This window comes from Anopheles merus, chromosome 2R (genome assembly GCF_017562075.2).
Source record: "Anopheles merus strain MAF chromosome 2R, AmerM5.1, whole genome shotgun sequence".
In the NCBI taxonomy this organism is placed as follows: Eukaryota; Metazoa; Arthropoda; class Insecta; order Diptera; family Culicidae; genus Anopheles; species Anopheles merus.
In genome coordinates, this window is record NC_054082.1 from 9,256,485 (window position 1) to 9,272,273 (window position 15,789).

General features: G+C 46.5%; 1 protein-coding gene across 25 annotated transcripts in view; it reads left to right on the top strand.

Moving 5' to 3' along the window:
* Positions 1–15,789, top strand: part of LOC121588695 (TLD domain-containing protein 2) — a 106,678-nt gene that overhangs the window by 64,454 nt on the left and 26,435 nt on the right. For 14 of the 25 annotated variants that reach the window (XM_041906954.1, XM_041906955.1, XM_041906959.1 and 11 more), the window contains 6 exons: positions 3,295–3,366; positions 10,269–10,375; positions 11,323–11,616; positions 13,577–14,504; positions 14,933–15,557; positions 15,631–15,776. In XM_041906954.1, coding sequence (XP_041762888.1) covers positions 3,295–3,366; positions 10,269–10,375; positions 11,323–11,616; positions 13,577–14,504; positions 14,933–15,557; positions 15,631–15,776 — 2,172 coding nt within the window. Of the gene's footprint in view, positions 1–1,715; positions 2,248–3,294; positions 3,367–10,268; positions 10,376–11,322; positions 11,617–11,829; positions 12,133–12,911; positions 13,285–13,576; positions 14,505–14,932; positions 15,558–15,630; positions 15,777–15,789 lie in introns of those variants that run through there. The other 11 variants (XM_041906952.1, XM_041906969.1, XM_041906970.1 and 8 more) reach the window with 5 other exon arrangements.

Below are 15,789 nucleotides of genomic sequence, written 5' to 3' on the forward strand. Positions count from 1 at the left end.
TACAAACAAGTCAAGCCGTTTTTGGTACACTGTCCATTTCAATTTCACAATTGTCGTCTTCGAAAACACACGTCAGATGCGGCACGGGTTGTTTTGGTTTTGGCTGGAACGTGTATCACTTGTGTATAAGAATTGAACCATGCTGTAAACAGGTCTTGATTGAATATGAGAATATGAAAAAGTTGAGCAATATGGACATGCTAAGCAGTTTTATCATTTGGTTTTAGTTATTATTGGAGCGTTACAGTTTTTAAGTTATTTTGGGACGTTGTAATTTTTTTTTCATTGCTACCAGTAAAAGCACTGATTAATGTACAAATTTTGCATTGTATTAAAAATTAAAATATAGATAAAACTGCCTAACATGTCCATGTTGCTCAGCTTTCCCAACTTCAAGTGATACACGTTCCAGCCAAAACCAAAACAACCCGTGCCGCATCTGACGTGTGTTTTCGAAGACGACAATTGTGAAATTGAAATGGACAGTGTACCAAAAACGGCTTGACTTGTTTGTAAGTGGTAGACAATCGTGTTTTTCAAATCGAGGATTGCTAGTTGACTGTGGACAGTTGTTAATTGGAATGGAAAACCCTGTATCATGCAACCGAATGCGAATGTGGCATTAGATAACTCCTTCATCGCCACATCATCTTTATCTCGGGCTCCACCTCCTACACGAAGCAAAACAAAAAGCATGGTGATAAATCATAACTTATCTCCCTTCGATTGAACAGTCGCAGCGGGATGGTTCAATCAGTGCGCTCACATCGTACCATTCAAAGCGTACCACACCACGTGGAAGAAATATGAATCATTTCAAAATGTTTACATAACATATGTTGACACTTCGATCAAAACATGGCAGGTTATCATGCTACCTACAAAAATGCCGCAATGTTCTATTCGGTAATCATATGAAACATTTCTATGATCCTCATCCTTTATGACCGTATCAGATGCACCCGGTTTTCCGGCAGCACAAAGTCTCTGCTGACGCAAACAAACCACATCCTGCACCCCTTTAATCCATTGCGAACAGTACTCGAGATCCTGCAAGAACACAACCGAAGGATTAACGATCGCTCCAGCACAGTGTTTCTGCAAACACTTTTGCCTTGCCGTGTGAATGGCTACAATGCACATGCAGCCAAAGTTCGTTCCACTATCATCTGAAGCACGATGTCACGTGCGCCCAGGACGGGGGAATGCTTCCCCATGCCCTGTTCCGCCAATAGAACCCGCAAAGAAATGAGTCCGCACGATAACATTCCAACAAGAATGGAAGGGGCGACAGAATAAAAAAGCGCGAACACACACATTCGTCCATTCTCACCTCATACCGTCACGCGTGTGGTGTGGTCTCGGACCGTTTTGTCCGGACCGGACCAGATAAGCGGCACTAGGTTCCGCCCGACTGAAGTGGTGATACACAGAGCCTGCACACTGCAGCAGGAATCAATATTTGGGATCACCTTGCCGCCCCAATCCGCCCAATACAGGTAGTCAAGTCCTACAAGCTCCCTGTGCACTCTGTTGTGGTTCTGCTACGAAATCTTGAGCAAACCCTGCCGTCTCTTCCGAAAGAGGGCGAACGCTTATCAGGCGCGGCCCATCATCACAATCATCAGCGTGTGTCTGGAGGGGCCCACCTACGGTGGGCAGTACTTGTTATCGCGCAAAGGGAACGCACTTTGTCGCTCTTCGTTTGCTGGACGAACTCGGTTCTGCACAACATTCGGGTTTGTTATACCGGTCACGACGGAGGTCACTATATACAAGTGAGAGCGCGAGCGCGCGCGCGCCTGAGTTTTGATTCCCTACATATCATCGCTACTGAGGGGACATTTGTTGTTTTGTTGATGTTTGCTTGTTGTTTTTTCCCACCTTAGTAAAATTGCTTGTGATATCGTTTAATAGAGTGGAGTGCATACAGTGACAAACGAGTGTGCACGATTGAAGAAAGCAAAAGTACACAAATTCGTGAAGCTCGTATTCTGGGTGAAGCGTAGATTATCCCAGTAAAGTTGTCTTTAGTATCCTACCGTATAACTTGGGGTATAGGATTTCGGCACTGTTTGCAGTTTAGTTAATGTGTGTTGTGTAAAACAACAACAAATAAATTGTGTGTGTGTGTGACCTTGAATGTGTGCTTACGTAGTTTTCGCGAAACGAACGGGCACAACACCGAACGATGGAAAAGCCAAAGAAGATTAAAAGTCACTTATCTAAATTTAAGGAGCACTACTGGTAAGGAAATCCGTTACGCCGTGTTATCTCAAAGCGCGCAGACTGTGTTTATCCCTGTTCTATTGATGGTCGATTTTCGATAGAATGATTCATACGTGCCCACTCCCACTAGCGCCCTTAGATCGTTTAATGTGATGTGTCATCTAGAAGAAGAAAAAACAACTATATTACTTTTCTAAAACATCTTCTGGTATAGCAACAACATCTTACATCGCAATGTGTGTTGTATAACTTGTTTGCAAGTATATATTGTTGAATTCGCTTAAAATCAAGCGCCAGGCCATCGTCAGCGCTCATTCGAGCCATACCTAATTAGAAATCAGCTATCGGAGCTGGCGACCTAATTTGATTGAATTTGGTTGCGCTTTTAAAATGATAATATTTTTTTTTTTGGTGGGTCTCCGTTATCACAACCCGAACTACCAGAAAGGCTTTTGCGTGTAAGCCTCTCGTAACGATGCAACCAAAACTCGCAGTGCGCAAAGGCTAGAAAAAGAAACCTTATTCCGAGATAGGGTGTACCTTTTGCAGATTAGATGGACGGCCGAAAAATGTCTGGAACTGGAACCAAGGGCATACAAAACGAAATTTGTTTGCTGCCTAGCTTGTCAAAATCAGGTCATTGTGAGGATTTTCAGATTTCTTTTCCTCGTGAGATAATCATCAATGTTTGTTTATAATTTGGCAAAAGATTGGATCACCATTTACTTGATGAGTTTTGCTCTTAGTTGTAGAATTAGGACCTTTGTTGTTTTAGTGCGTTGTGTTTAATAATTAACTTTTATTTTCACTTCTTATGTTCACTCCTTTCCATTTGCAGCTAGCGCCATTTTCCAGTGTATTAATTATCATTTTTGTTTGTTTTTCTTTATCTGTTTATTTCATTCGTTCTCTACTGTACGTGTCCTGCATCCCATTGCCTGCACTCCTTGCTCCCTTTCCACGTTTGGCGCCCGACTGTCTCTAATGGCACGAATGTAATCTATCCTGTCGTCTGTGTGTATTCGTGTTGCACTCGTCGTCGATTTTTATTTCACTGGTGCACAGGACTCGTAGAGCTAGTCAGGATGTGATACTGTCGAAAAGCTCCGATACACTCAGTAGCCCGCCATACCGAAGGTTAGTTTTATTTGATTTATGTTTTTTTCGATTTTAAGTTCAATTTTTCATTTATTTCAGTTATTTTTTTAAGCACCACACGATCTCTAACGATCGGTTTTCGTTACCGTTTTAACACCTTTACTCACAAACCACTAGATTTATTGATTGATTGATTGGGTATTGTTAAAGCATTGAACTGCCGAAAAATGGGCAGCTCTGCCCGAGCAGGGGGGAGGTCTAACAATAATGTATGATCATAAATTTGTTTAACGCCACGTTTCTTCGACAACTACTACACAACGCGGCACTACGGTTGTTGTTTACTACAGGTCGAAACATTCTTAGCTTCCGCACAAGCGCCTGACACGCAATTTGCCTTCTTGATGTTGTTGCCCACAACGCGTGGGTCACGCGATGGTGGCCGGCTTCCCCGGTGTCACTATTTTCGGCCAGCATCGAATGCGGTACGATGCTCTATCTTAAGTCTATTTTTATCTGTCACTCCGCTTGCCGCAACGCAACGATGCGTGATTCATGAAGGGACTGGAGTGAACAAGGGGCCCTTTCCAGTTGACCCTTTGAGTGTGATGATGGATGGATTGTAACGGAGTGCCACAACAGAACAACAATAACAACAACATCAACAAAAACCAGCGATCAACAGACAGTATCGCTGTGTTGACCTTCACCTGGAAGTGGGTCTCGCACACTGCCGCTTCCCGTTGGTGAAGAAAAATATATGATTCGATCAAACGTAAGCCGCTAACCGATCGCACGCTAGGTAGCTACAGATGTTCGGCGATTTATCATCATGTTTTTGCTTTGTTTACTGCAACCTCGTAACAAAGCTTCGGCACACGACACTTCCTGCGAGCGGCGGCGACACGATAGATAGGTTCGTGTGTATAAAATCGTTTTCAAACGTTCATTTCGAGCGTTTCCTACCATTCGGTTTATTGGTTGCCCAATCAGATGAATCAAAATCGATTGAATGACCAATCGTGGGGGATGCCGGTTGATGGTCAACCGTTAACACCACAGCGTAAAGCTCTGTTGGACCAGTTGGCGCAATCTCTTGATTTATGTGTGTTTGTGGTGGTTTGCCAGATTTGTTTCTTTTGTTGGTTGAACACATTGAATGATTGAAAGTGTGTAAATGAAGTGGAACATTGGATATTATGAATGTTCCTGGACTTTGAAGATCATCAATATTAGTGGTAAGAAAAAGCACAATGCACAGATGCACTAATTAACAGGGTCAGCAGATTGAAAGACGTGATAAACCGTATCGCTTGATTGCATAACATTACTTTCGTTTGTTATTGATTCAGTCAGTGCGTTTAATTCGAGTTCGAGTTTCATGGTCCCACGTCCCCATGTGTGTACTAATTAGCCAAATTCGTTGTCCAAAATCGAGTACATTCGAGGGGAGAGGGCGGATGGGGCACCACAACCCAAGGGCACGTTTCGTAACATGCGTTACATTGCGTGTGCGGTATTGTATGTCGTGCAGTGTAACACTAAACAAAACTACGAATGACTATGTGCTTTTTCCCTTGCCGTGTGACACGGTTAACAGAGAGAGCAGCATATTTTTTTTGTTTTATAGTAAGCCGTATCTTTCACCTTGACATTAAACACCATCCTCCGAAATGCGCTCGGGGTGCGTAACAGTGTGTCTAATCGAAAACAATTGCAATACACACCGCCGCGGGGTAAAAGTGTGAGGTTGCGTCGATCGATTTGTCGAATGACACACACTGTCAATAACCTTCGGGATTTGTTTACCACGCTTTGCAACGGGGTGTGTAATAATGTCTCGGATGGGGGTCTACTAATACCGCGCTCAGCTCCGTGCATAATTAGCTTCGGCCCCGCAAGGCACGGACGCCTGGAGCGGACGTATACCGTTCGAATGTACTTCCTTTCCACACTTTGGGAATCGTTGCCTATTTGCATATCCTGTGTGTGTGTGTGTGTGTTCTTCTGCATATATGGCAGCATGGCGTAAGGCGGCAGAACCATGGCGAGTGTGGGATTGTGTCGAACCCTGCCCGAACAAATGAAGCCATCGGGCAATAAAGCGTACAATGTCCTAGATACACTACAATTCAAACTACTGCCTACTTCTGTGATGCTGAGCGAAAACTGAGGGATGAAAATGTGTAATGGGTGTTGGTAATGGCATGTTAGCAAGCTGTTGTTTAATCGGTTAAAAAGAACTTTAATCTTTTATTAGCAAATTGATTCTCACGTATAGTATAGCATGTATTGACTGACCAAGCCTAGTAATACAGTGTAAGGGCAGGTTGACAGCGAGGAAGTCATTACGCCAATAAGATGATAAAGTACAGATCATCCGATCATGACATCCTATCAACATCGAATCGATTCAACATCGAAAATTAAACAAAACATAAAAATTTAGTTTAAATGCATTGTCAGAACAATCTTAAGTATTATTGGTGCCCTTCAAGCCGACAATCGACCCCGTACAGTCACCACCAGTTAAGTTCAGTTCACTTTTAAGTTTGAAGTTAACACAGCTTCTCAAGAACTTGTCCGATTCATCAGTCTGCTCGTCTGCTCGTCTGCTTGCCGCTCGCTATTGCAAACCTTGAAAGTAAGAGGAAAGGTAACCTCTATGCAAGCTGATCTCATTTTGTTGAACAGATCTGCATTCGTTATGTTTAGTCATAAACGCAAAGATGTTCAACTATACAGGATTATTATGTTCGACTATACAGGATATTTTTGTTGTGGATGAAAATCAGTATCATTATCCTTTCTATCTTAAGATCATTTTATCTGAACTGTAATATTTGATGAAACTTTTTAAGTAGCGCACACTACTTCAAATCCTCATGGGTTCCCTTCCTTAGCTCATGGGTTGTTAAGAAAACTTGTGAAAAACACAACTACAACATAATGAAAACAGATTGCTCCATCCTCTCTCTCTGGAACGGTGGAACCCACTGGGGTCAACCTTTTTCCGGATAGGTTCAATGTCACTCGAATTTGCGGTTTTCGCTCCGCTCGATTGGCACCGGGATTGGGATCAATTTCCGGCCAATCGTCTGCAGTAGCGCTCCCTCGGTGCTTGGTGGTCGAAAGCGTGCAGCACTTTCGTTCCAGGTGGCCGGGAACAACCCAGTATGATGGACGCTATTGCTTGGAATCGGTGCACGAATCGGTGTGGTGTGTGGTGCCGGGTGCTTTGAACTTGAAATTCTTCACCCATACGCAATGCCCGATGGTTGGATGTGCGCATATTACGCAGCCCGCACCTGAAAAAGGGCTTGCTTCGCTGCTGCCAACTGCTGCACCGGCAACCCCCGTTTAAACCGTACTCCAATCGGGTTTCCTACACATTTGTACACCTTCGGAGAGCAGCATGCCAAAATCGCAATCATGCGGAACAGTCGTAACACCGCTTTGGAAACCACATAAGTAGTTGGAAATGGCTCGGAGGGTTTGGTGCGGAGCGAAGCGTCTCCTGCTCCGAGTGTCGTTGCTTGGCTGCTTTCGGTTCATTTCACTTTTTAAGGTATTAATTCCTTCCTTTGCTATGAGAACACTAATCGATGCGGTTGAGTCTGTAACGTCACGGATTGACAGATTTATCGTGCATAATTTAATTATAAGGCTGTGGTCAACCGTATCCAATCGATCCGTACGCTCCGACATGACCTCGAACAATGCTGACGACTTGATCGCTTTTAACGTCAGATGATAAGATCTTTCACTTTAATCAATAGATCTCCCTCGGTAGCAGACACTCTGTGTGTGTGTGACTTTGTCAGCCATAAACACACACACAAACTCGATCAAACTTAGCGACTCAGCACATGTATCATGTCGATCTACAACCAAAGTCCATCTATTTGTCTCGCCCTCATGATGCCGCCTCTTGCCGTAACTACTGCGTAAACTGCATTTTTACACCATTCGGTGCCAGATGTTACGCTTCCTTTACAGGTCACAGTACTAAGAACACACACACACGCGTAAAGGGGTACATACGTTCGCCTTCCCTTTCCTTAGTAGCTGGGCCTCACTAATGTGCGGTATCGATTGCGTTAAATCTACTACCGATACCGATTGTAGAGATTCTAGAGCCCACCACCGAGTAACCTTCGCCTCCCAGGGGGGGAAGTCCGTGGTGGAGGTACAGTCACAGTCATGTCCTACGACAACACCATACATCAGCGGCATCCACTGTGTAGTAGAGTTCGAAGCTACTGATCGTGTCAAATTTGTGTTATAATTATCTTGATTCACGCCACCCGCTAGCCATCAGGTGTTGTTGCCCTTCTCTCTCTCTCTCTCTCTCTCTCTCTCTCTCTCTCTCTCTCTCTCTCTCTCTCTCTCACACTCTCGATAGCTGACGTTGGGACACCGGCGCAGTGGTACACAGCAGAGATTGGCAAGTGTGCGGTGCGACAACGTTCACTGACTGTCATTCATTCCATTTTAAAAAGCACACTGGTTCGAAGCCTGCAGCTATAATAGTGCTGATTTCATCTCTCAACTCACTACTCGCTGTCAAAGACCCCCGTCGTGCCTCCTCTAGTGTAAGTCAGCCCAGTAAGTCAATGGAGCTTTCTGCGCAGGTTTTCTGTCGGCAATGGGAAGCACACAAATGCACCCAGAGACACCAACCAGCTAGCTCCCCCTCCTCTCCCCTGTGTAGAGGAAGGGTAGGTAAATGGGAGCAGAGCAAGTGAATGCGTACGACAAGTTAATCGTGCTCTACCGGAAGCATTCATTCTGGTTTAATGTGGTGCAAAAGTTTTCCTTGATGGCCGCGTATGGTATTTTCTCTCCAGCTCTACCCCTCATACTCTACCAGCCCTCGTACCCATTGAAATAGTGACCACGAACAGTCACCGCCACCAGGTCACTGGCTCATGAGATGTATGTTTGTCAGAAGAGATGATGCGGGTTGTGATCGCAGCCAACGAACGATGAACTATCGGCACTGCTCGATAGATGAATAGGCATCGGATGCGTAGTTGTTGGAGCTCAGCTTCACTGGAAGTTGATTTGAAACCTACACCTATAGTAGCTGTGCTGCTTCTCGGCGGCGACAAAGCATTAGTGGAGGAATTTTACCCGACTAAAGTCACACTTGCCAGGCGGATGCCATGATTTATGAACCTCGATGTGGCCGTTCAAGGAGAGAGATGCGAAAGGGAGATCTTGCCATTCGCGCGACAATGGAGGTCGTGTCGCGGCATATTGCTGGTGAATCGTCAAGAAGATTTTAGAGCATAGGAGCAGAGCACGGGAGGAGGTTTGGTGTGTGCCTGTTGCGGCACTATAAATCAAGTTCATAGACATGGTTTTTTTTTTGCTTAACTTTTAAAGCAGCATGAGGTTTGACAGGGTTGAAAGGTAACTTGCAAGAAGCGGTGAGAAACGATACAGTGATATTCGAGCTATTTGAATACCCATAACCCCCCCCCCTCCCCTCCCCCTTTCGGGTAGTTGCGACCAGGATTGTCGCGAAAAGGCAAACAGCTGCTTCTGTCGAACATGTACTCTCTTAAAGTGGAGCCTAAGTGGCAGGTGCCACTATTAATGTCAAATGTGACATGATGGCAGTTGTTGCAGTAAAGTTTACTCTATAGTATGTGATGTACATTGGTGCAGTGATCGATTATGCGTTTAATCGTAAATGCCCTCGAAACTGACACTCGGTACCTATGAAATGTGAATTTTAGGTATGATTTAAAAGTTGTCTGAATAGTATTAATGGAATAATACACATGTACCAGTATTTTTCAGAACCTTCCGTTGTTAGTAATTATAATTAGTGTGTTTCTGCATACTATCTATACTATAAACGTGATATATCTATTATCATTTCATCGTCCACTATTATCAGCCCATTGCTGTAAAACCACATACTGTAAAGCCTGCAGCTATCCGGTCATGTTATAAATGACTGCCAAAAAAGCTCCAACCGTGTAAAGTTACAGGATAGGAAACTGAGCAGCAGTTATAGTTGTTATAATTATCCAATTAGCAAGTGTGACAACTTGCTCCTGCCCGGTCACTCTATTAGCCATGGTTCGCTTTTCGGATCTGTTCGACCAGAGACGGGCATTTCGTGAGCTTTTAATTCTGCTCTTAATCGAACCCGATTCCTGTGTCGATTAACATGTGATCGGTTTTTGCTATCCATCGAAGTGAACATGATAAAAATAGAAATTTCGCAGCACACTAACAGCAAAAAGGGGAACGATACATTTCGCGGCTGTTAATTCAAATGGCGATAATTTAATTATCTCAAACTGTAATTAGCTATATTTAGACGATCTGAAAGGCAATTTTCGCACTCAATGCATTACTAACAAGTCTGTTTGATTATGCTTTGACCAAGCTTACTATGGGAAAAAGAAATTGTTTTTACTTTAGAGACCGTAGCCATACGTGTGTGACTATCTTAATCTATCATAAATTTATTCCCGCCAAGTAGACATCGCAAGTAAGTAGTAGATGGTAGTAAAAGTGTTTAACTCGCTTTTAATTGCTAATATTACTCCAAGCACGTACAATAAAGCCCTCGCCCCATAGATCCTGCACGTGTGTGGATAATCCTGCACGCCTGTTGTTATGTGTTACCTGGGCTGTGATTTACACTCCTGCGGGGGGTGTGTGTGATCTTATCGAACGATTTGAATCACAAGCCTGATAGAGAGGGAGAACAACAAAAAAACAGACAAGATCTTTACTGTCCATTTAAGTGAATTATACGACCGTTTTACGATCGGCAGCACAGCATTGTCGCGAATGGCCCAAGTAACGTGCCGTTCGTGCCGTTTTGGTTGGCATTCGAGATACATACCAGTGTGTGCTCAGTGAATAATATCTTTTCTTTTTTTTTTCTTTTTTCTCGTTACTCACCAAAACAGGAGCAAATCCAGGAGTGTCGATCATGGACTGGCCGCACCGTTCGATCTAGACTCGCTGCGCTCAAAGGTTGAGGGTAGATTCGAAAGCATCGATCGACTATCAAAAGGTAATATCTGTTTGCATCATGTTCGGTGTCCGCTGTAGCATTAGAACTGTTTGTACCAAAAACCGTAAATGGTTCGCGATGGCAAACAAGAAAGAAAAGACCCGCCCATTGCCTCCGTTCTATGTGTTCTGCACACAATGTTTAGCCACCCAATGCTGCGGTGGCATAAGCACCAGCAATCAATAAATAAACATAAAACAGATTCCTCGCAGCTAGTGCAACTTTGTTGCGCTTGCCAGCCAGCCAGCTCCAGCTACACGGCTTTCACACTGCTGCACCCACTTCGGAATCAAGACTGAGCGCCGAAACTATCATCCCTTAAGTGGCAAGTGCGGTGCTCCGTACTCTCCTCCAGCGGGCTTTATTTACATTTGCCCCGTTGCTCTATGCCCTGCGCGGCGCTCGATCTTCTTACATTGTTTCAAACAAATATGAGCTTCTTTAAAGACAGAGTATGCTTTTGTCAGCAGATTTATCAAAAATCTCACTCAGTTGTGTTTGGCGTCAGTGTGTGGGCTTCGAGCGGAAAGTGAAAACGTACAAACAATTCTTGCTTGCTGCTGGCCATCCCGAGGGGTCCATACGATCCGTAGTGTTTGACGAGTGAAGACGGATCGATAAGCTCCCGGGCGTTCCCAACCGTTCATGGGCGCAGAGATGCAACGAAAAACGTTTATACTGTGTCGCCGGGAAAAGCCGTTGCTGCAGTACGCATTTATCGTTGTCTTTACGAAACGGTTGAACTGCTGCACGCCGTTGCTGCGCATTGACCCATCGTACAGCTTGTGGAGCTTTCAGCAGCCAAATCAGCGTTCCAGCCCAAGCCAGCAAGGTTTAACGGACATCACTTTCCCTACTTGCCATATGTGGTTCGATGTTTCGGTGAACTGTTTTCGATTTACACTACAAATAGCTCTAATTTTCCCCGCTTGTTCCTCTTCCCGCAGATGGCGAAAAGAAGCGTTCGATGCCCACGATACCCACCATTACGTACACAGTGAAGGACCGGGACACGCTGACATCGGTGGCGGCCCGCTTCGATACGACCCCGTCAGAGCTGACGCAGCTGAACCGTTTGGCCAGTTCGTTCATCTACTCCGGGCAGCAGCTGCTCGTGCCGGACAAAAATGCCAAATCGAGCGCGGATGGCGAGTCCGATGCTAGCACGGAACGTTCCTCCAACAGTCCCACCGATGGTCGCCGCAAGGGCTCACAGGAAGATTTGTCCCAGGACGAAAAAGGTATGTTGAAAAAATCATTCCTACGAGTTTTCTATTCACCAACCGGTTTGAACGGACCAGCTCTACTGTGGTGCTGATTGGCCCATAGTGCGGGAATATACTGTGGGTTTGCTGTTTTCGCTCGCGTTGAACGAGCGAAATGAAGGGCGAAAAACGCTGCTGCGCGGCTGTCAAACCCACGTGTGTGTATTGGTGTGTGTGTGTGTGGGTTTGTGTGTGTTGTATTCTCTCTAGGGTGTGTTGTTGTCCACGCAGCTGTTGTCGATACAATTTTGCAACCCAAGGGTGCATTCGATGCGGTGCGAATTTGTTTGTGAATTGTGTTTGGAATTGCACTTTCCTAAAATTGCGTCCGACAGAGCTGGATGACGGTCTGGCACTGCTGCCTTCACGCCAATAGAGAAGAGTCAGACCGACGTCAGCGGGTCGGACTCGGTTTGTCCATGGGCAAAGTGCGGGAATCGGTGTAAATATTTGATCAAATGTTGAAAACGGTGGTGTTTTGCAAGAATGGAGGTAAGTGTGGGATGGAAGCTATTACGTGTGCTTCACTATCGATGCCACAAGCACGCTGGTTAGTAAATGCTTTTTCGTTTTAGAGCAAATGGTTTGTATGTGTGTTTTTATCGCAGAACGGAAATGCATCCGTTGTAATTTTGTTGTGCTAATTTGCCCATATGCAATTCACAGATGATGCTTCTGAGATTATAGTTCATTTTCAAATTATTTTAATTTCATGTTTTCTGTAGTCAAAGCACATCTGAAGATTATCGTTGCATTGAATGTAGGAAAATTATGGCAGTGGACCATTCCCAGTTAATAAAATAATACTAAATATTTATTAGTTGACATTTAAACTGATAAACAACACTCTCCGATACAAGCAGCACAGTATTGAGTCACAAGAGAATTTTGATATTTCCATTAAAACTCCATTACAGCTCACATCCCATCCGCAAGCGACAGGGAGAGGGCGAATTATTATTCTTTAAAACAAAGGCGCATTAATTATTAAGCCTTTGCTAATTGTTCGTAATGTTGTTTCTCATTCTGCTGAAACGTATTGCCAGTACTGGCCCCAATGGCATTAAAAAAGATTTGGCGGCATTGTAGCCCCTGCCCCACATGACGAACCGAGTGTGACAACAATGATAAGAAAAAAACTGGAACCATTTTCTCACCAACACACGCATGCAAAGCCGATAGCGCAATAAGAATCTTTGCGGGATTGTGTTAATTGTGCCTTCCCACACAAATGCAACTCATACGCCATCATACCACGTCGCACAGTCGCCGGCAACAGCTGGATCATCGTTGTTGGTTGGTTGGTTGGTTGGGTGCCGGTTGTGTTTGTAAAGCTTCCGTGCTGTGATCGTCGTACGTACACTGTTACCCTGCTGCGGATTGCCCAATAGGGACCGGCGGTGACAGATGCGACAGATGCGCTAGTTCGCCCGCCCAGTAATGTAGTGCGGCGTGGTGCGCAAATTGTAATCAAATGATTACTGCCGCAGGATCGGACAAGTAAAGACAATTGTGTAGTGTCTGTGTGTGTGCAGTGCATAATAATTCACCCAATACCGATTGAATGATTGTTGGAGGAAAGGTGAAAAATGGATTCGTGGACACTGGATTTTGGAGTTAACTTTTTGCGCGACAAGCTATCAGGTTTGTTACAGGAGATACGATTGTTGATCTTTGCATCGGCGTGTTTGCTTTGCTGCTGACGACATTAACTCTTCGCCTCCAGGTCGTTGGGCTATGTTGACACATCCACAAAGCGCTGTGTCTGAGATGAACGAGGTTTCTTTGCTTCTCCAAGCTTAAGGTTCCACTAAAAGTGGAACAGAATAGTGAATCACTCTGTACAGTACAGACACGCTTATCACGCTTAACACTACCCAAGAACACTATCCAACGTGATACTAATGCATCATATCTGCTACGCTTTTCTTTTTAGATTTGCTGGAAGGACTTCGCCCGGGCTCGCCGAAGCCGGGCCACATCGAGCGTGTCGCCTCACCGAACACACAGAGCGGTGGCGCCGGCGGTGGTGGCGGAGGCGGCGGTACGGCCGGCACGGCGGCCGGCGGTGCCGATGACGACGATCCCGTCACCATCCAGCGCTTCCTGAAGATTAACGTGCGGCACATCACCGACGGGCAGGGTGTGGTGGGTGGCGTGCTGCTCGTCACCCCGAACGCCGTCATGTTCGATCCGAACGTGTCGGACCCGCTAGTCATCGAGCACGGGCCGGAAAGCTACGGCGTGATTGCGCCGATGGAGTTCATCGTGAACGCGGCCATATTTAACGACATTGCCCATATGCGCGTGCAGGGTGCGACCGGTGGCAACGAGACGGCGGAGAAGGCCGAAATCTACCATCCGGCGCCGGTGGAGAAACCGTGCTCGCGCTGCGACACCCACTCGCCCGGCAAGGATTCGCTGCTGGTGAAGGACGAAACGTTCCCGGAGCTGGGCGTCGGCTCGGTGGAAGGGTGCGACGATCAGGAATCGATCTGCTCGAGCAACGAGCGGGACGGGGACGCATTTCCGAAAGCGTTCGAGCGGGACCTGGTGACGCCCAACAACCTGCAGCGCCTGCACGGCGACTCGACGGAGAGCGGCGGCAGCTCGGTGGAGCCGAAGGCGTCCTCCACGGAGCCGCCCCTCTTCCTGTCGTACGATCGTGACTCCTCCCAGTCTCACACGCCCAACTCCCTCGACCACAGTGCCGGTGCTTCGAACGAGCAGCAGCAGAAGCAGGCAGGCGATAAGACTGACCAAACCAAGACCAACAGTATCTTAGAGGATCCCACCATGCGCTCCCTGGAGGAGCGGCGGAGAAGCCTACTCGACCAGCACTGGGCAATCCCCAGCAAGGACAGGTTAGCAAACGCGGGTTCATTTTGGTGTTGATACATTGCCTCCATCATACACGTCATCACAGCACAAAACACAGCATTGCATGTTATAATTTCATTGGTAAAATTTACTAACAACATTCCTAAGGTGATAAAGCGATAGTATAGGCTTTGTTGGTGACTTTCGCGTAACCACAACCACCGAAAAGCACAATCTAACACTGGAATGAGTAATTTAAATTGGTTTAAAAAGTTTGTTCTACCTAAGGAAATTGTTACAATTTTATCATGTTTTTTCTCGATTTTGTTTTCATCGTTTCTGCTTTTGTTTCCGTTTCTCCCGCATCCCAAATTCACTGTGCGCCCCCTCATTCCCATCATACAACATACCGCTCCCGCATCATGCTTCCATTCTGCGCTGTTACATTTGCTCCTTACCGGAGAGCGTATAGATTAAAGTGTTATTGCGATCAATCATCATCTCGAAGATCTCTGGACGACGAAGAGGCGGCAAGCACCGGTAGCGGAGCTACGGCCACATCCTCCTCCACGGCCGGCGCCGGCTCGATCGGCGGTGGTGCCACGGGAGGCGCCCACGGTGCACACCACGCCCCGATAGCGCCGATCGCCGAGGCAGCCGGTGACGGGCAGCTGGTGAAGCAGTCGTGCCACGATTCCGGCATCGATATCCGTGACCCGGCCCATGGCTCCTCACTGACGACGGGTGCCACCGGGGGCAGTGGCAGCAGTGCGGCCAGCTCGGTCGCCAGCATCCCCATTGTGGCGCCGATCGCAGCGAAAAAAGTATACAGCGATGCAGACATCGTGCTGAGCGCGGACTGGGTCCCACCGCTCACGATAGCACCGACCCACCTGCACGACAGCTCGCCACGCAGCAGCAGCTCGCTGGTGTCGTCCGCACACCAGAGCACCCTGTCCACGCTGACGTCCGATGCCGGCGGCCGGAAGAAGACGTCCAGCGTGAGCTTCAGCGTAGACGAGCACGATGCGCACGGTGCTACCGGTCCGGCCGGATCCGGATCGCTCGATAAGGGTGGCGAAACGAAAAAGAACAAGGTAGGTGTATCATTCAAGCCGTGCAATTCCTGTGTTGGAGAACTAACGGTTGTATTTTTGCCTCTTTTTTTAGATGCTAAAGCGGCTCTCCTACCCACTGGCCTGGGTTGAAGGATTGACGGGCGAAGGTGGCAGCAGCAGCCACAAGTCAGATTCGATTGAATCAGCACCCAACACCGGTGACTCTAATCAGAGCGTATTTTCAAAAGTATTTTCCAGGTAGGTCCAGCGT